Source organism: Tachypleus tridentatus, chromosome 6, assembly GCF_004210375.1.
Source record: "Tachypleus tridentatus isolate NWPU-2018 chromosome 6, ASM421037v1, whole genome shotgun sequence".
NCBI classification, from domain to species: domain Eukaryota; kingdom Metazoa; phylum Arthropoda; class Merostomata; order Xiphosura; family Limulidae; genus Tachypleus; species Tachypleus tridentatus.
Genome location: NC_134830.1, coordinates 113,605,514 through 113,627,571, shown reverse-complemented (window position 1 = coordinate 113,627,571; position 22,058 = coordinate 113,605,514). Strand labels below are relative to the sequence as shown.

The 22,058-nt window shown below is 34.3% G+C and overlaps 1 protein-coding gene across 10 annotated transcripts in view; it reads right to left on the bottom strand.

Moving 5' to 3' along the window:
• Window positions 1–21,134, bottom strand: part of LOC143253347 (epithelial sodium channel subunit alpha-like) — a 46,961-nt gene extending 25,827 nt beyond the window's left edge. For 5 of the 10 annotated variants that reach the window (XM_076507089.1, XM_076507090.1, XM_076507091.1 and 2 more), the window contains exons 1-3: window positions 21,040–21,134; window positions 9,149–9,275; window positions 1,119–1,197 (exon numbers count right to left, since the gene is read on the bottom strand). In XM_076507089.1, coding sequence (XP_076363204.1) covers window positions 1,119–1,197; window positions 9,149–9,275; window positions 21,040–21,081 — 248 coding nt within the window. In that variant the 5' untranslated portion in view covers window positions 21,082–21,134. The other 5 variants (XM_076507084.1, XM_076507086.1, XM_076507085.1 and 2 more) reach the window with 5 other exon arrangements.
• Between the last annotated feature and the right edge of the window lie 924 nt (window positions 21,135–22,058).

Here is a 22,058-nt window from a genome sequence, read left to right as displayed (position 1 = left end):
GTCATAGAGCAACCACTGTGTTCATTTTTGGAAGTATTTCAGGGAGAAAATGGCCAAATGGGTAACCTCAGAGATGAATTTACCATTGAAAAAATCAATCTGCTGAGAATCCCTCGTTTCTTGATGAGGCTACTTCCACAAGATTGCCAAGAACAGACACACTAGTGATGACAAAGGACAAGAGGCCACATCATTTGTATACAGTAACCCTTGGAAAAGTAAATGTAAAAAACATTACAATTTGGTGAACTGTTTTAATTTTTAATTAGGACTGATCAGAAAACCTCATAATCCAGGAAGGAAGCTATATTTTCAGTATTTTGGTTTAAATATTTCTTTGCTAGAAAACTACTAATCATGATAATATTGATTCAAATACTCAGAACTTTCATGAATTAGAGAGATTAAAAATCTTTGTCAAATATCTTCACACAAGGGCACATTATCAATACAAGTAGTTTATAATGAATAAAAAGTTACTGAGTACTTAATAAAATTTAATCTATTGATTCTAAATAAGAATTCAATATAGTATTTAGTGAGTGATTTAATTCAGTTTTTGCAATGAGTGTTATGTTTATTCTGCGATTAGGCTACTCGGTGCTTGTTATGTTTGTTTATCAAAGCAAATTAAGTTGGTAATATATTTCTTAGCTTCTATCTGAAGTGAAGCCTGCAGTACTTTTGGAGTTTCTGCTGAAAATATTTTAGTTGAAGTCAGGATTTTATGAAAAAATAAACTAATTCATTATCATTATGTAGAGAGAACTTGACATATTTTACCAAATAATCCAGATGAAGCTGTCCAATGATAGAACATGCTATAATAATATACATGCCTCAATTCTATTACTGTTTTCATTCTTTTTTTATACTATAAACACATATGTAAGGGATGATACATTTATAATAATTCAACCACAAGCTACATTAAAGGCCCAATAAAAATGTACACAATATTTGTTCATTCAAATCCATACCCTTAGCTTCAATATACATTAAAAGAATAAATCAAAGTGCCAATATTTATATATATTACATTTCTTCATTGCTTTTTTAAACAGCTTTTAAGTTTGAACACCAATACATTACAGAAACTACCTGTAGGTAACACTAACCTGCATGGAGTACGACATAAGCCTTCACAATGGTGACGTGCATCAACTGTTTCTGACTTAAGTGGATTTGTTTTACATACTGCAATAAAACAAAGTTATACTTATGAAGATCTATAATTAAAAATCTAGATAAGTTACAATAAGAAAAAATGTTTTTGCATTACCATTTGGCAGTCATTATATTCAAGGATTTGTTACAATGTCGTTGACTAAGTACATTTTCAAATGTATAGGAGTGAAATTCTACCAGTACTCACCACTGTTTAGGACTGAAATTTATTTCTTAAGGTGGTACTAATACCATGACTTATTTAAGCTGTTTTTTTGTTTACATGTAGATTTATTTTATTTTCAAAAACAGGTCCACTTCACCCAGTTAAGCACCTCTATTTTTTCTTTCAGAATTTCATCCCTGCAAACATGTATGTACATTTGTGGTATGCAAACATATATGCAATTTCAACCTACTTGCTTATGTATATATATTTCTCTAAAGTATTTTGGTTACAATACCCGTTATGTTTGAATGGAAACTTTCAGTCAAGTGAATATTATTAATAACTCCTGGTAAATTTGGCATTACTATATAACAAAATAATATGAACTGTAGTCAGTCTGGAGTAAAATTGCAAACAAGGCAGTTTGGAGAGAAACTATTTGTGATCCCATAAAAGTGAACATCTATGGTATAAAACAAGTACACACATGGTGTTTGTGTTTTTCAATAATAAAGACTGTTCACTGTATTTTTATACAATGATATACAGTGTCTTTATTTTGTTCTCATGAACACAGTTACTTAGAGAACTTAGAATTCTTCATGATAAATATTTTATTCAAACATTGCATTAATCTGAGATCTATCTAATCATTGTAAGGAAGTGGAGTCAAACCTGAAAATATCACAGAGTGAATAGGGAAAACAAAATATTACTATAGTGACAACAAGCCATCTTGTTCTGGAATTTCTGATTTCTTCCAAAGTGTCTATTGTTCTTTACTCCTACTCCTCTATCACTTGAACTTGAAAAAAAGTTTCACTCTTAAGAACAGGAAATTTGGATCACTCAGGTAATTGACAACCAATAAAAAATGCTCATCAATGAAGGAAGGAAGGCTGTTTGAAAATGTTGTAGAGACTAAGAGAAGTCCTTTCCAGGATATAATACTTCTACTCATGCTATGAAGATCCACAAGTTCTTTTTCAATGCAGCCAATGGCTTAGGAAGGAGAACCACCAATGACTGATGTACATAAAATAGCCATTAACATTCTTCCCCTAAGGATAAACTTTGATGAGGCATGAACAAGTGAGGACTTAGCAGTGTTGTGGTATCTCAGTTGTCAGAGACTAAAAATGGCAGTCTGCATAGGACTTCCAGGTTACTGCCAGTCAAAGCAACCCAATTCCTACAGAAGATAATGTGAATGATCATGAGAGATTGGAAGTTCTTTTGGTGAACAAATCTACCAACCAAACCTGTTCACTGATAAGTGAATTAGACGGTACAAAAGGGGTAAAGATGTTGAATTGTGGAGCAATGACAAGCACCTTCAAGCCAGGATGTACACTGCTAAGACAACAATGGATCATGAAGGAGCTTGATGTCATACAAAGCTGACAGACAAGCAGTTAATGACATCTCTTTAAGGTGTTTATAAGAAAGTTATGGTCCCTCAACATCACTACCATACTACACCTGTTACATTGAGGTCAATTCAGTTAAGCAAATACCAGAATACAAGAAGGAAACGTTTTAACCATGAAGTGAAACAAATGCTGCCTTCTACATGCAACATGCAGTAAATGAAGATCTAGACCATTTACTGAAGCATTTCAAACATTCAGTTGCTTGAAAGATCTGATTTACAGAGAAAATTATACAATGCTTGATCTTGAATCTCAATGGTTTTGCCATAGACTTATCTGAGCACTGAAAGAGGTGCAACTTTGGAATTGTGAGACAGTCACTGTTGAATCACAAAGGTTTGACCCACAAGAAAACTGAATAGTCTAGCAGACCAAGTTCAAATATCAGAAGTGGGATCCAACAGAAAACTGAAATGTTTATGCATGATCTGTACTATTTGCATGGTAAAGTTTACCTGGCAATGGCTTTAGCAGATTGTGAGAATACCCTTGTACACAAGTTTAATGAAGGGATGGACAGTGAGATAGCAACATGTTGTGAAAGGTATTTCTATAATTTCTAAGGTGGTTTCTGTAGTGATGAGGTATGAAGTAATGATTTCAAATCAATCATAAGATAAATCTGCAGAGGCTTTACCTCAAACATATTATCCCATCTTGGCACATGCACACATCTTGTGAAAATAAAGCCTAACTGAGGATTAACTAATCATCCACAAACCCCAGAAGTATGATGCTACTACATTGTTGTTTGGTGAATGGAAAAATTATCCCAGTATTTTCATGATTGTCATACTACAGAATATTTTAATGATCTCTCTGCCTGAATATCAACCTGGAAGACAGAACTAAAGAAATTTACTTTGCCTGTGGATGATTGGGTCACTTTCAAGTGAACTACTCATACCTTTCTGAAAAGCAGGGTAGAAAAGGCTATATATGTTTGACCAATGGTTAACCAGGTATAGAAGAATCAAAAACAAGTAAGGAAAGAGGCAGAAAATTAGAAAAAAGTTATTGGAATTTAAAAAAATAATTAACTGAAAGGAAACCTTTCAAAGAAGCTTTAAAATAAATCTCACTGAAGACAAGAATCACATAGCTACTGAAAGATGGGAAATTGCTTCCAGAGGTAAGGAGGAAGAAATATACTCTTCAAAAAAAGAAACGCAAAAGGCAAAATATGAGACAAATTGTTAACAAGTTTATTCCGGGTAGTTCTGTATGACATGTGTGAAACTTTGCACATTCACTGCTGAACATCCAAAGTCTGCAAAGGCAAAGTCCACGCTCACTAGATGAAGTTTAACGTCACTCAACGTCAATAACGAGTATGCCCCCCATGAGCATCAATAACTGCTTGGCATCTCCTGCCCATGGAAGCGATTAGATGACGAATCACATCCTGTGGAATGGCTGTCCACTCAGCCTGCAAAGCTGCTGCAAGCTGAAGTAGAGTCTGCGGTTGAGGTTGTCGCCATCACAAACATCGGTCCAACTCGTCCCAAAGATGTTCGATGGGGTTTAAATCTGGTGATCTGGAGGGCCAAGGAAGAATGTTGATGTTGTGATGTCTCAAAAAGACAGTGATGAGTCGGGCTGTGTGAGGATGGGCGTTGTCATGTTGAAAAAACGTCATTCACCATGATGGGTTGCACATGGGGCCTAAGAATCTCGTCGACATATCGTTGAGCCATAAGATTCCCTCAAATGTGCAAAAGGTCTGTTCTGTCATTGTAGGCGATGGCAGCCCACATCATGATGCTGCCACCACCAAATCTGTCAACATCCTGCACACAGTTTGCTGCAAAACGTTCACCTCGGTGGCGGTTAACATGGGTCCTTCCATCCTGCCTACAAAGCATAAAACGTGATTCATCGCTGAACCAAACTTGCCTCCATCGTCGATGAGGCCATACCTGATGTGCCCGAGTCCACTGCAGCCGTGCTTGATGATGTTGCTGGGTGAGGATGACGCCTCTGATTGGATGTCGAGGTCGGATTCCTGCATCTCGTAGACGGTTGCGTACGGGCTGATCGGAAATCCTACACAGCCCTGGTATGGTTGAGGCAGTAGACGTCACAGTGGTGGTCCTATCTCGAAGGTGACGTAACCGGATGTTGCGATCTTGTGCGGGCGTGGTCACACGAGGTCTGCCAGATTGTGGACGGTCACGAGTTGATCCATGTTGTTGGTGACAATTCCATACCCTTGTGATGGTGCTTGTGTGGACATTCACAGCTCTAGCAACATCTGATCGCGATTCACCTGCTTCCAAGCGACCAATGGCGTTGTTGTGTTGTGCTTCAGTCAGTCTTGGCGTAACTGTATTGCGTGTCGGTGGCTTAACACTGAGCTATGGAAACCGAGAACCCGACACTTTTATAGGGGATTTTGCACATGTTGCACTTGCAGAACATGCAGATCTCTCAAACAAATTTATTGGACACGCATGCGTTTTGGCGAAAAATCCGATGTTTTCCTCCGTTTTCAAAGTGCACAACTTTTATTGTCATTTTGGTCTGACAAGCAGTGCCTTAACGTCACATACTCTGAGCTTGTAACATTATTACATATATTTCTCTTTAAAATAACAAAAATATCCCTTTTGCATTTCTTGTTTTGAAGAATATATTATTGTGAACAACAGATAGGCATAAAGTTCCAGTCAAAGGGAAGTTATCCTTACTGTATAAAGCTTCCTTTTATCACATAATGTGTGGATAATTTACCTTTAGGAAAAAGGCATTTTGGAAACTAACTATATGCAAAGACACATTTGTTAGGTCAAGTTAGCTTCATCGTCTACAACCTGGAAATACTTGTGCACTACATAGCAATTACTACAGTTCTGAATGTTCAGTGGGAACACGAGAGTGGTAATTTTACCATTAAGAAACAAGATAATCATATTTGAAATTAATAGCAGTAATTTTGCATCTAGTGACTGGGATGTAAAGGAACCAAGTTCTACAACATGCTATGTTCATCCAGTAGCAACAAAGTACAAGATACCATCTCATCCATGACCCTTGGAAATAAAAACAAAAAAAAATAAAAATAAAAAGACTAGGTCAACAGAAAGTTTAGTGTAATGTTTTAGAATATTTTATATAAGAATTTTTCAAGATCCTTTACAATCCAAAAAGATCAGTATCATAAGCTATATATTTAATGTTGTAACTTGTTACTTAAAGGTGCAGAACACCTATAAATTTGAAGGATGTAATATCAATTTATTTTTCTAGTATACTTGAATGCAGATTATAAAAATGATATATCCCAAAGTTACACACTATTGAATGATAATCAAAGAGATAGTGGGTAGAATTATTTCATGATAGAGAGCTTTCAAGAAGGATAGTGAACTAGTCAGTGTGTTAATTATTGTGTTTATATTCTACAGGTCAGTTGATTTGTTTTACACAAGTTAACATCATTTGTATAATGCAAGCTGGCAGCAACTTTTCAGCAGCACACAAATGTTCAACTGGACATTGAATAATTTTCACAGCCAGGGAAAAACCAACAGGATACAAAAGCAGTACTGAACAGTGCAATATCTAAATCATGTAGATTAATGCATCCAGAACAAGGAATGGATTACAAACATCAACCAAAGAATCTGTACATAAACTAAATATCCAGTCTTGATTTATATCTAATTTTAATTTCTGTTCATCTAAAAATCAACTGAAATGTAAAGTACAAGAAATCATGTAAACAAGGGAGTGCAAGATAACAGCACCTAATAAGCCATAAAACAAATACATGTTAATCCTTGGCTTACATAGACAAAATCCAGCAGTAAAGAAAGTGATCAAATCATGAAAGGATATAAAAATTTGGAGCTTGTTGAGAATCAGTTGTGAATATTAAACAATTATAAAGCCCCTAGGCAAGATAATATTCTTGTTTTGTAAAAAAACAACAGATTTTATTAACACTAGCCTCGTTACCTGTTGTTTTTGCTTGTTTGGAGTTAAACACAAATATACACAATTGGCTATCTGTGTTATGCTAACCATAGGTACTGAAACTTGGTTGTTAGTATAATAAGCCTTCAGACTGATCACAAAGCTATTGTGGGGTTACTTGTTGTTATACAAGACCAAAAAAAAAACAAAAAAACAGAGACCTCCTATGCCAGTTTCCTGTGCTGTCAGAGAAGCCACTGTAAGTAAATTAAAATAATAAGATAAAGCTACATCCAGAAGCCTGAGAATAGTAAAACTTCTTTCTACCTACCAATGAATATGGACAAAAGTGAGATAACATGATTGATAAGATCAGTCAAGTAGTTTCACTGATCCCCAAGATCTTAGTGCAGAGATCAGAAGTACCTTTGAGTTATAAATACAATCTACTCTAAAGACAACAACTTTTTCAGGAAAGAAAGAAAAAAAATGAATAGTCATCTGGTAATTTGAGAAATTCCAGTGAATGAGGGCTTCCACACTTCATCAAGAGATGATTGTTCATTAACCCTCCAAAGAATTGAGAATAATAACAAAATGAATTAGAGATTCAGTCAGAGTCAGATTTGATCCATCTCATGCACATCTGGCTGAAAAATGATTTTATCTCATTGAAATGAATAAGTTAACCAACAAGTTAGTGGTGGAAACCTACAAGAACAACATCAAACATGGATACCAAAGGTCTTAAAATAAAAAGCAATCTTCAGACTGTTTATCTGTTCAATTCATTGTTAAACAGTCTGAGGAACATCCAACACAGGCTGAGGTAGAATTACTCTTCCAAATGGGGGTAGAAACCTCAAATTGAGAAATCTCAGAAAGTTCAACATCTAGGTGCATCTCATCATGCATATTAATTTTAAAATACACCTAACAAAGTTTTAGGCTACATTTACCAATACAACTTTAAAATGTTTTTAAGTTAATATAGGTTAATTTCATTTTAAATTATGTAAAGATATTAGGATCAAAATTTTAAAGTATCAACAGTATGGCAAAGAGGTAGCTTGTATGTGTAAAACACAAGAACCATAGGAAGAAGCACCAAAATCAATATTCATAATATGTTTCTTCTACAGAAAGCTTGGAGCTTTATAATTTTCATTGTAAAACAGGAATCCAATCTGCTAATATAAACTTTCAAAGTAGAGATAACATATGCATATCTACTTACTTCCATGCAAAAATAAAACACATAATTTTATACTGTAATAAAAAAAGTTAACCAGATGTAAAATGCAACTAAAACACATTTTATACAGTACTAAATTATGTATGTTATTAAATAACAATATTAATAAGGCTTTGACAAGCAACTGATATCTATACATATATATAGTTACATCTGAGACATGCTAGTGTATCCTGACTAACTTGTAGATCCTAATTTCTGAAATGCTTCTCTTATTATGGTACATTTTACACTTCCCATGTTGTAGTTTACTTGTTAGTTTCGTTTGCTTGTCTTTAGCCAGTAACACTTTTTCTCCTTATTATCTACAAAGTCATTTTAAAAGATCATTCATGCTAAATAGATAATGTTTGTTACAAACTTTAATTTTGATATTAAAATCAGTATAACGGTTGCACGATCATTATGAACACACATTATTTAATATATATTTTTTATCTTATATATATACAACATCTGATGCTGCTACGCTGTAAGTATTTACTGACCAAGATGCATTCTGTATATGCCTTTATTATACATAATTTATTTTTATTTTTATTTTGCATTTTCTTTCATAACTTTCAATTTAGAGTAGTTAAGTAATTGTTAAAAAAATTTAATCTTACAATAAATAGTAATTAATAGTCTGCCTTTTAGTACGACATTTGTTAACTGAAAAGAATAAAAAATATTATTTCCAACTTTTATAGATGTTAACATTCCAACTTCTTACAAGTATAGCATTAATCACTTGATATATGTGTATAAGGTTTCAACATAAAGAAAATGTTATAGACTGTAAGGCACAAGCAATAAAGAAAAACATGTATAACTGATCCTGTTCCATATGATGATCACTGGAAATTCAAGATTAACTTTTACTTTTTAAATGATTTACATCAAATATATAATTAGAATATGACTTAAAACAAAATTGACAAAAACGTCACCCTTTAAAAAGGTATATAATTTTTGAATAACTTAAACAACATCCATTTCTCTTGAACCACATGTTCAAAGTTATTTTTCTTGTAAAGTTCATTTTACCTTCTGTCAAAGGATATTTGAAATCACACATTTATTCGAATCACTGTTTAATATAATTACTGATATAACTGCATTATTCCATGTTCTTTATATATTATGAATATATAATAAATGTAGATAAAACAATCCAAAATAATTTTGCATAGAAAATGTAAAATTATCAAAACAATAAACTACCTCCCTCTTCCATAGACTGTTGACAGAGACGAACTGGTGCAGGTAATTCATACAAATAAGGATAATAATCATATATACAACCACACATCTCCAAAGTTAAGTTGGTAATACACTCCGTAAAACAGGTCTAGAATAGGAAAAAATGTTATGAAACAAAGAAAATCACATAAATAAAGACACAGCTGATTGTAGAAAATAAAGTTATAAAATAATGAGGATTAGAAAAATTGACAATTTTAGCAACTTTGATCTTTTTTCTATGGCAAATTAATTTATTGAGCTACAACCAATTGCTCCCTCTGCAATGTAAATCTCTAATTTTGAACTAGGGACCAAATAAAATACTGTCATTTTAAATTACTGAATGTAAAATAACAATACTTTAATATTTGAATGTCTATAACAATACTAATATTATTCATATTTTTAGCATTGATTAAGTACTTATTGAAGGTAATCAAATATAAACCATTGTCATAGTTAGTAGCCTATACAATCACCTAACTTTATTTTTACATCACTTCACACCAGTTATTAATTAGTTTCCATTCTATATTTTGCTATTAATCTGTTGTGGTAGAAAGGCTACTTCTCAGTCCAGTGTCCCCAGTTAGGGCTTGAATCAACTAAGTATCTTAATTCATAGTGTTTAGGAACCCATTTGAAGTAAATATGCAGTAAAGCAACTGAAATGAGCATTAAAAACTTTTATTAAAAACACAAAACAAGTAACAATGTTTCAAACTCTGAGGTCATTATCAGGCTAAGAATGACTTTGAAAAAGTGAAAAAATTATTTTAGTCTTTTACATGGGTTTTCTGTGAATTGCTGAATTCTTTTTCATGTTAGTTGATTGTGTTATTATTTAGGTGATTGGATAAAGAAAGCCAATCTTATTTTCCTTTTCCTCATGTATGTTCATAACCCTATATGTTAGTACTGTTTGAATTTACTGTATGGTCTCCTTTGGCATGATAAGCTACTGTAGATATAACTATTTATAATACCAATATGTCTTTTTACGCTCCTGAATTCTAAAATATGTTTGCATTTTTGTTTCATCAATGTATTGGAATCTTTATTCATAAGAAATGTTGTAAATTGTCTCTCAACTCTCCTTTAGATGTTTATATGATTTAGCATTATAACTTACTATTTATTATTGTGTTGTAGCTTCTGAATGATTTATTCTTATTTAGTCTATTGTGAAACTGGGACGTTATCTTCCGAATATTGTTCTGGCTTTAGGCTGTTCATGTATCCATTGTATGTTTTCAGAGAGACCTGTACCATAGAAAAATATAGTTGGATTTATAATTTTCCTAATGCTTATTCTTGATATTTATCTTTTTGTCTTTTTCTTTATCAAGTGTTCAAAGATCTATTGTCAAGTAATGCATTTTATTTCTTCTTTTTTTTAGTATGACCTGTGTGATTGAATGGTTTGATTTATATCTGTGGTAATTAACAGTATCTGTGGACTTACTGTAAAATCCTGTACTGCATGAGTTACATGTCTTAGTAACTACCATGTGAAATAATAAGAGTTTGTTACCTCATCTGTCTTCACTGCATATTGTATAACTAGCACTTGTCTAGTTATGGTAGTTTCAAAATATTAAAAGCTCCACAAAAGTCTTTATACAGAATTTTGTGCAAGATTATCATAAGCTATTTGCACTAAGTACCACTAGTTTGGAAGCATTAGACTAGAGGGAAAGCAACTAGTCAACACTAACAGCTGCCAACTCTTGGGCTGCTAATTACTAAATAACATGTGATTAACCACACTTTACAATTCACCAACACCACACATAGGCTGAAATGGGAATACGTTCGGTTTCCTCCACAAAACCAGATGATGAGTCGAGTGCCCTGATCGGCATCAAACCACACAAGACCTTAGTTCAAAAATTATGCAAATAATGAATTAATATTGTTGTAACTTGTTCTGTCATGAGGTAGATTTTTAAAATTTCTTAGCTAAATTAGTGATTGTATCAGCCCACGTAACGATAATGAATCAATTTTTTCTTCAAATAGTGTTTACCTCAAACTAACTTCACAAACAAAATTTAAGAAAAAGTCTTTGATTAACGGAATACCAGACTCACAAATTAATTTCCTCGAATAACCCTCCTTCAGTCCATATTAATCTAAATATGCATAATACTTTTAATGATTGCTCACTGACTGACCAACAACAAATACACTGATTAACTTACTTGTGCGACCCGGTATAGCCAGATGTTTAAGACATTTGACGCCCAATCTGAGGGTCGCGGGTTCAAAATGACGATACACCAAACATGCTCGCATTTTCAGCCGAGGGGGCGTTATACTGTTATGGCCAATACCAATATTCATTAATAACAGAGATGTCCAAGAGTTCGTGGTAGGTGATGATGACTAGCTGCCTCCCCTAGTCTTACACTGCTAAATAAGGAACGGCTAGCACAAAGGGCTCTCGTGTGACTTTGCACAAAATTAAAAAAACAAACAAACAAATATTCTGAATGACTTACTATCAACCTTATTAACTGACAAATGAATAACTATTTATTCAGTCTGATATTTATAAGCAACTTAAGTACTTTAAAACAATCTTCTGGTAACCGCCCCTTTCCTAGATTTAGTAACCATTCAAGGAACCAGTACTCGTCAAGGCTTCCAAGATTTTATTAGTGTTTTGATTACTCTAAAGCGAAATCCGCGTTTAGCAATTACAGCTACTTGCCCGAAATCTCTGTCAAATACGGTAATTTTGTCTTGAATAGTTCATTTCTTCTTGTAACATCTCATATAAAAAATATCTATAAAGTGATATATCCAAGAATTCCAACTTTCTAAGGTAATGCTTCTGCTGTCGGCACTTCTTCCCATAAAACTGTAGCAGTTTTCTTAATAATTCTCCATGTTTACTATTTTTGTCATTTTTGAAATAGTTTTCTTTTTTAGAGACACTGGAAATGTAAACGTAGAGTGAACTTTTTTACACCCCGCCCGACATCGCCAGGTGGTTAAGGCACTCGACTCGTAATCCGAGGGTCGTGGGTTCGAATTCCTGTCACACCAAACATGCTCGCCCTTTCATCCCTGGGGGCATTATAATGTGACGGTCAATCCCACTATTCGTTGGTAAAAGAGTAGCCCAAGAGTTGGTGGTTGGTGGTGATGACTAGCTGCCTTCCCTCTAGTCTTACACTACTAAATTAGTGACGGCTAACGCAGATAGCCCTCAAGTAGCTTTGCGCGAAATTAAAAAAACAACAACACACAAACAAATTCTTACCTTCCTGGTAGTACATTTCTAGTAGTTGTAGTCCAGATAACTGGTAAAATTATTGTTTGTTGTGCTCTTGATTTGTACATCAAACACTTGTAAACATATATTTTCCCATTTCACCCTAGTCTCTCTATAAAAGCCCAATCCTGTTCCAAAAAATGTGACAGGGCTAATTGTCTGTGGACTTACAACACTAGAAAATGCGAAATCCGTGGTTAATAGAACACAGATAGTCTTTTGTCTAGCTTAACTACAAACAAACCATGTACAGAATAAAAAAAGCCTAAACATCATTCTCTTCAATTATACGGCTCTCCAATGACACAGTGATATGTCTGCGGACTTACAAAAACCCGTTTTGATACCCATGGAGGACAGAGCACTGATAACTCAATGTGCAACTCTGTACTTAAACTCCAAACAGAAAATATCCTTTATAGCAAATATACTCTTCAAAACAAGAAACGCAAAAGGGATATTTTTGTTATTTTAAAGAGAAATATATGTAATAACGTTACAAGCTCAGAGTATGTGATGTTACACGTGTTAAGGCAATGATTGTCAGACCAAAATGACAATAAAAGTTGTGCCCTTTAAAAACAGAGGAAAACATCGTATTTTTCGCCAAAACGCATGCGTGTCCAATAAATATGTTTGAGAGATCTGCATGTTCTGCAAGTGCAACATGTGCAAAATCCCTATAAAAGTGTCGGGTTCTCGGTTTCCATAGCTCAGTGTTAAGCCACCGATACGCAATACAGTTACGCCAAGACTGACTGAAGCACAACACAACAACGCCATTGGTCGCTTGGAAGCAGGCGAATCTCGATCAGATGTTGCTAGAGCTGTGAATGTCCACCCAAGCACCATCACAAGGCTATGGAATCGTCACCAACAACATGGATCAACTCGTAACCGTCCACGATCTGGCAGACCTCGTGTGATCACGCCCGCACAAGATAGCAACATCCGGTTACGTCATCTTCGGGATAGGACCACCACTGCGACGTCTACTGCCTCAACCATACCAGGGCTGCGTAGGATTTCCGATCAGCCCGTACGCAACCGTCGACGAGATTCTTAGGCCCCATGTGCAACCCATCATGGTGAAAACGTTTTTCAACATGACAACGCCCGTCCTCACACAGCCCGACTAACCACTGTCTTCTTGAGACACCACAACATCAACATTCTTCCTTGGCCCTCCAGATCACCAGATTTAAACCTCATCGAACATCTTTGGGACGAGTTGGACCGACGTCTGTGATGGCGACAACCTCAACCGCAGACTCTACTTCAGCTTGCAGCAGCTTTGCAGGCTGAGTGGACAGCCATTCCACAGGATGTGATTCGTCATCTCATCGCTTCCATGGGCAGGAGATGCCAAGCAGTTATTGATGCTCACGGGGGGCATACTTGTTATTGACGTTGAGTGACGTTAAACTTTATCTAGTGAGCGTGGACTTCGCCTTTGCAGACTTTGGATGTTCAGCAGTGAATGTGCAAAGTTTCACACATGTCATACAGAACTACCCGGAATAAACTTGTTAACAATTTGTCTCATATTTTGCCTTTTGCGTTTCTTTTTTTGAAGAGTATATAATTTCGTTCATTATAGCCTGTTGTCTTCATTAATGCTAATGTAATATTATTCTTCTAAAAACAATGTTTTGGCCAGATCTACTTTAATTTTTTCTTCATTCAATATATTTTCTCTGTGCAATAGTGTAATTCGTAGTGACTACATTTTTATCACGTTGAATCATTATTTCAACATCAATTAACAATATATCTTCTGCAGTGACCAAGCAGTGATTAAGAATGAGGTTACCAATACGACCATTTTAAAATTGGTCCCAATGTTTGTTGCTATTGTTTAGTTTGTTTTTTTTTCTGGATGACAAAAAACCCATATGTAGGTGTAAGCAAAAACATATCTCAGTTGGTTTGGTATCTTAAAAGTTGCATATTTCTAATGGCATCTTTCACATTCTGAATTACCAGCAAGAGGATTTAATGCACTAGCTATTTCTCTAAAAGTAGAACAAATTTTTCTCTTAATGATATTAAAAGTTTCTAACTAAACAGTTCCTTTCAAAACTAATAAAAATAATTTTCAAGTAATATGACTCATGCACGTAGCCTTCTCTCCTTCCAAACCTTGTTTGGTTTTCCTACATTCAGTGATTTGGTATATTCCTACAAGAGGCATTCCTTGTGGATTGAACCTTAATTTACTTAAATTTACCTTCAGCCATATAGTTAATGCTATATTTTGTTAGACTCCTTCACCAATATTTGCTCTTCTTATTTAGCAATGTAAAAAAAAATTGTTGCACTATTGGTAAATGCACACTTATTGAGGTATATGACTTGCCAAGCATTTCAAATATAAAATGATGTCAACCGTCTCTAAATACACGAACAAGCCTCAAATCTAAAAATGTATGCATTTCATTTTGTTTAGATTTGTTGTTTAATTTGAATGTACGAACAATCGTAATCTGTTTGTTTGAAATTAAGCATAAAGCTACACACTGGGCTATCTGTGCTCTGCCCATCATGGGTATCGAATCCCGGTTTATAACGATGTAAGTCAGTAGACATGCCATTGATTTTCTGAAGGGGAGGGGCTAAATATAGTTAAAAGGATACTTTAACGCCTAAACTTTAACACTCATGTTGGCATTGTGTTGCAAGCATAAAAATGGGTTTTATGGCATGATACAGTAATTATGCATTCTTAATTGCCCCCTCCAGTGGCTCAGCGGTATGTCTGCAAACTTACAACGCTAAAAACCGGGTTTCGATACCCTTGGTGGGCAGAGCACAGATAGCCCATTGTGTAGCTTTGTGCTTAATTCAAAGCAACAACAACAAAATTTTTAATTTTTCTCTGATTTTAATTAGGACTATTTTTCCGTTATTTTTCTTTTGTTTTAAGAATAACTTTTAACGATTGGAATTGTATTTTCTATACAACTCTTTGGACTTGTTTGGTACATTTTTCAGTGTCCATATACTACTGAGGATAAATATATTTCACCATATGGATCATGTATCATATATGCTTTTACTTTGCTCAGTAGACGTGCATTAGTTGTTACTTTGAGGATTTCTGCATTCACCAATGTCTTGCCCGTCGCAATGCTTATATTCATCACAATGTAATATGAGTATATTTACATGAGGTAAACCTCTCTCATATACACATACTGAAATTTTTCCTAATATCTCTCTTTTCAGCAAACGTCTTAAAAGTTGTTGACGTTTGAGGTAAAACATTAAAAGTATGATGTTTGGTCTCTTTTCTTTTCTTTCCAAAGATTTTAGGTTATTTACAATTTTTATCTACTTAGGGTTTATGCGTAAATGTAATAAAAGAATAAGGGCTTGGAGATTTTCCATTGTATCTTTCAAACGTTGTTGCATATTAAAATTGGACTTCCTAAGAAAGTTGGAGACAAAATAACCAATATTCCTGTGAAACTCTTTATTCAGTTATATTGGTAATGAAATCCATTAGTCCCTGGTAATTCTCCACTCGAGCCTGTCGTTGGTTTTCATGAATATATTTCAGGAGTTGACTTGCAACTATAATGTTGATATCAGATTGCAATATTCCATAGTGTCTACTAGATCGTGGCTAACAATTGAAAGAACTAGCCCGAAATCTCCGTCAAATACAATAATTTTGTTAGCAAACAGTTCATTTTTTCCAGTGACCCCGTTCGCACCAAACATGCTCGCCCTTTCAGCCGTTGGGGTGTTATAATGTAAGAGTCAATCCCACTATTTATTAGTAAAATAGTAGCCAAAGAGTTGGTTGTTGGTGGTGATGACTACCTGCCTTCCCTCTAGTCTTACACTACAAAATTAGGGACGGCTAGCGCAGATAGCTCTCGTGTCGCTTTGCGCGAAATTCAAAAAACAAAACAATCTTCCAGTAACGTCTGCATGTAATATCTAAAGCAATGCTTTGTGCCGTCAATACTTCATTCAATAAAAGCTTTTCTCACTGATGTTTTTCATATTTGTTGTTTGTTGTTACACCTGAAATAGAATTCTCTATAACATGCACTAAAAGTTTTAACATGCATCGAACTGTTTTTTTTCTTGGTGGTTAATTGGCAGCAATTACAGTCCAAGCAACCGTAAACATTAATAATTTATTTGTCCCCATAAATTAAGCATTAAGCAGGTGTAAATATGAGGGCCGGTATGGCCAAGCGCGGTAAGACGCGTACTTCATAGTCCGAGGGTCGCGGGTTCGCGCCCGAGTAGCGCCAAACATGCTCACCCTCCCAGCCGTGGGAGCGTTATTATGTGACGGTCAATCCCACTATTCGTTAGTAAAAGAGTAGCCCAAGAGTTAGCGGTGGGTGGTAATGACTAGCTGCCTTCCCTCTAGTCTTACACTGCTAAATTAGGGACGGCTAGCACAGATAGCCCTCGAGTTGCTTTGTGCGAAATTCAAAAACAACAACTTGTAAATATATGTTTCTCCAGTTCATCCTGATCAATATATAAAAATATTTTAGAATAATTCTCGCCACATGCAGCAAACATAATTTCATTCATGATAACATGTTGTTCTCACAAAATTATTGCTCCAGCCTCATTTCTTCTTTAATTTCTGCCTCATCGTCAAGGTGATTAGCTGCCTTCCCTCTGGTCTTTCACTGATAAACTAGGAACTGCTAGCATAGATAGGTCTCGTGTAACTTTGTGCGAGATTCAAAACAAATGAAACTTTCCGCTTTATATTTTTATCTATCTTCTATCTCGTTTATTAACTTAAATTACATGACAAATAGATTTATGGTTGTAATCTTGTGTAAAAGATCTTTATCTGCTTTTTTTCTTATCTCTGAAGGCGTGTGGGTGAGTGTTTTCTTATAATAAAGCCACATTGGGCTATCTGCTGGGTTCACAGAAGGGAATCAAACACCTGATTTTTAACGTTGTATATCCGCAGACTGATCGATGTACTAGCTGGGGACTCTTGTTTTCTATCATTGAATTCAAATATTTGTAGGATTGGTACTTACGTCGTTGTAAATATACTTTATTGTTTTTACAACATAGTTTATAACCACTATAATCTTAACTAAATTGAAATGAAATTTTCACACATGAATGTAAAAGGTCTTATGCAATTTCAAGATACTGAAATTGTATGAAAAATATTTAAATACTGTAAACCATGTTTGATTTGCTTTTCGTCTCTATCAGTGAAATGTGCAAGCATGTTTCTTTTTTATTCTTTCCCTTTTTAACTAATAATTTTTCTGCCAATTCTATGCGAAGTCACATCGCTTTCTTTCCAAATTCTCTGGATCTTTTCTTTGCCTCTATTATCTCCTGCACATGTAGTTGAGCTAATAGTTCTCCTTTCGGAGATCTATCAAGCGGCTTTTTGAGGTATAAATTAAAAGCATAAAATTAAGGAGGAGAGAAGAGTAGAAAAAGTTTTTAAAATGTGCTTAAGAAACAAAAATATTAAAAATAGTGTTGGGTTTTTACTTACTATTGCTGGGATCGTTACTTATTATTTAAGTCAATCATTTAAATAAGCTTATGTATGTTGATCTTTATAAAACGAAAACAAATGAAAATAAAAACTCATTTTTACACACTAACTTTTAAAACACGAAACATAGATTATAAATTTGTAGAAAATGACGATTTTCATCTTTATGATTGCCAGAATAACGAGTGCTATTCTTCTTAATATTATGACTCGTAATCTGAGGGTCGCGGGTTCGCATCCCCGTCGCGCCAAACATGCTCGCCTTCCCAGCTGTGAGGGCGTTATAATGTGACGGTCAATCCCACTATTCGTTGGTAAAAGAGTAGCCCAAGACTTGGCGGTGGGTGGTGATGACTAGCTGCCTTCCCTCTAGTCTTACACTGCTTAATTAGGGACGGCTAGCACAGATATCCCTCGAGTAGCTTTGTGCGAAATTAAAAAAAACAAACAAAAAACAACTTAATATTATATATATAGTAGCGTTTAGTAAGTGGGTTGAATAATATGGGTGTTGTTGTTGGGCTAAGAACTCTTCCACAGTAAGCATCTATTACTTCCTCGCGGTAAATTCGAAAACAAAAACGAACAGAATTCACTTCACTTGTTTTTAAAACAATATGTGTATTCGGAACTTGTTATACGTGCGTACAGTAAATGTTTTATACTATAGATAATCATATACTCTATTTAGTTCTCTTCTTCAAGCCAAACGTACACTTAAACCTATTCGGTTGCTTCAGAATTTCAGTTGACAACACAGTCTATTTTTCTCTATTACTATCTCTAAACTACCAAAGGATAGTTCACATGTTTATCGAGATGCAACAATTCTATCCTAAACTTCTAAAAATCATCTGCTCCTTTTTCATATTTAGGCCTATTTACAATAAACGCGTACTTTTTGCCAAAGTCCACGCGGGCAGGTTCAATTACTTTATAACTGTCTTTGACAAAATAAACTATTCTTCTAATCTCTTTCAACAACTTTAATATCGCTGTAATATATATAAGATGTTAGGCCTATATTAATAGCCCTTCATTCTGTCTAAATGTTTAAGTAACTTTCTTTCTCGTCTGCTCTGTCTGTTATTTCCCGCTCTTTTCATTCTATCTACATGTTTATTACTTAACCGTCTACTCGATATATATTTTCGACATCAATACATTTCACGCTACTTTTTGTAATTTCTACATCAATGTAACAGACGACTTTTCACTCAGTTACACAACTGAACGTGTTTATGGCCCGGCATGGCCAAGCGTGTTAAGGCATGCGACTCGTCATCTGAGGGTCGCGGGTTCGTATCCGCGTCGCGCCAAACATGCTCGCCCTTTCAGCCGTGGGGGCGTTATAATGTTACGATCAATCCCATTATTCGTTGGTAAAAGAGTAGCCCAAGAGTTGGCGGTGGGTGGTGATGACTAGCTGCCTTCCCTCTAGTCTTACACTGCTAAATTAGGGACGGCTAGCACAGATAGCCTTCGAGTAGCTTTGTGCGAAATTAAAAAAAACAAAAGAAAAACTGAACGTGTTATGATATTTAAAATATTTGCTTTTAACTACCTTGTTATGAAAAACTAAACAATCATAAAATATTCACTCACAATATAAATCAATAAATATCTAAACCACACAGTAGTTTATATTATGGCAGTGATCCATTCAATGATATAAATCTATATATTAAAAATTTAAGATAAAGATGAACAAATGAAAACTACAACAGCAAGATCCAGTGCTCCTCTACAAGGGAAACCTTATTTTTTCTGGTAAAATAACTGACATTTTATTTCTAAAGTCTGTTCTAAAATTTTTATGATGGTGTAATTAGTTTTTTCGCACTTTAGACATCATTATTCCAAATGTTGTTACTTTATCTCAACTATTATGCAGTTAATCAGCATTAAGAAACAATGTTACGAGTTATCGGAGTTTAAATTTGTAGTGCAGGTTGAAAAGCTGTATTCAGTGTTAAAAACAAACAAACAAATACAACACAACCTATTACTCCCGAAAATATAATTGGTTTTATATAAACTAACGTTTCGCCATTACTGCTTAGCTAGGACAACTTGTTAATTGATTAATGGCTTAGTTAAAACGGTTTCAAAATAATTGTTATCAGATCGTTGTGAAATAATATGATCTTTATTTTATGTGTACTGTGAACAGTATAACTTTGTTTGCATGTACTTCTAATCGATTAGAATTTATTATTTAAACCATCTGAAGTTTGATACAGTCAGTTGCGGATTTTGTTTTAGTGGAACTCTTCTAAACACGTAAATCAAAACATTGAGTATCCAATTAATAACGAAGTATAATAAATTTTGCTCTAAACGGTAATTTATTTTTAGTATTAAAATGTATTTTACACACTAATATGCACCAGGAATTAAAAAATGACCTGGCTAGATTAGTGTAGGAAGGGTATCCATGGAATAGCAGTAAAGGTGTTAACCAAATATTCTGAGTACAAATAGATTATTTATTCATCATACAGTTTTAGGCCTAACCAGAATTATTTCCATACATTTTCATAATCTCAAACTGTAAAGTTTAATTTGGCCTCACAGTATTTATAGTATTATAAAAAGTTATAATTTAAATCTATTTGATTCAGCAATCTTTATTCTTTACCGACACAAAACTATGCAACTTGTTCTTTCTCTCTCACGCAGTAATTTGATTTATGCATATTTATGTGTATTCAGTGGGTAAAGTTACTAGATTACTGGAATAAGTTTCATGTATTATTATTTGTGTGTTATGCTCTCTATAATGGAGCCATATCAGTAGTAATGTTCTGAGGTATTTCCATGTTATATAAACTGAAATAATACAATAAGTTTTAGATAAATGTCTAAGGGAACAACAAAAATCTAACAGTACGTGTTTTGCATTTGCTTTGAATAGTGACAAGACTGCATTTAACTTAACTTACTGTATTTTCAAGGGCATGCAATGATTTTTTAAACAAGTGATTGTATTGAAAAATGTTTAGAACTTTATCGGCAAACGTAAAACTTAGAGACTTAATCTTTACATAAAACTTATACATCATGTCATACCTGTTGTGTTAATAAACCACGCCGAAAAGATGTCCTTCCCATCTTATCATAGTCGGTACAGTTAGTGACATAAGGAGTTGGTAACAGGTATGAAATGCTCTGGAAAACAAATATTTTTGGTTAAATGATATATAAACCTAAAATTATGGAGTTAGTTTGCTGAATTCAACTTTAATCTTCAAATAACTATTTCTTTTGTAAATATTCATATAGAAATTAATACCAAACTCATTTCCTTACAAAAATGAATCATTTATCTACAGAATATCGACTAACTACACTGCTATATTATTACCTTTCATATATATAACGATTTAATTAACATATATTCACAACTAACTACAACAATAGTCCGCAAAAAATTACTCATGGGCCACATCAGGTACTCAAAACATTGATTTGTAGCCCATACTATACACAACAAATGTTATTCCTCTTGCGGTGGTCCAAAATTAAGGTTTCAACTCGACATTCTAATTCTGTGACTCTTTCTTAATTTGCCTCCACATTTTAATTAATTAATGCATAAAGCAAGAATTAAACGTTCACTGGATTGTTAAGAAGCAATCTTATAATACATATATCACACTTTTGTCCAGGGGCTAAGCCCCACAAGTCCTTCATTAAGGGAGGATAAAACTCTGTCCTTCTAAATACTCAGTATCTGTGGCCAACATTATGATCAGATATTGCATGGATAAGCAGCACTTCATTTGGGGAATAATTTATTCCTCAAACAGTTTAAGCAAAGTCTTTAGCTTTATGATCAGTCTAAAGTGTCCCAATGTGGTTAATAATCGGGGACCACTGCTTTGCACACATATTTTGAATACGTATAGTGTGATAAAAACAGAGTAGGATAGTAGTAAATTTATGGATTTACAATGCTACAATCAGGAGTTCAATTCACCTTGGTAGAAACAGCAGATAGTCTTATGTGCAATAAGAATCATACAAGCACACCTATTTATATTCAATTGGATATGCTAATGTGAGCATTTTGCTAAAATCATTAATAT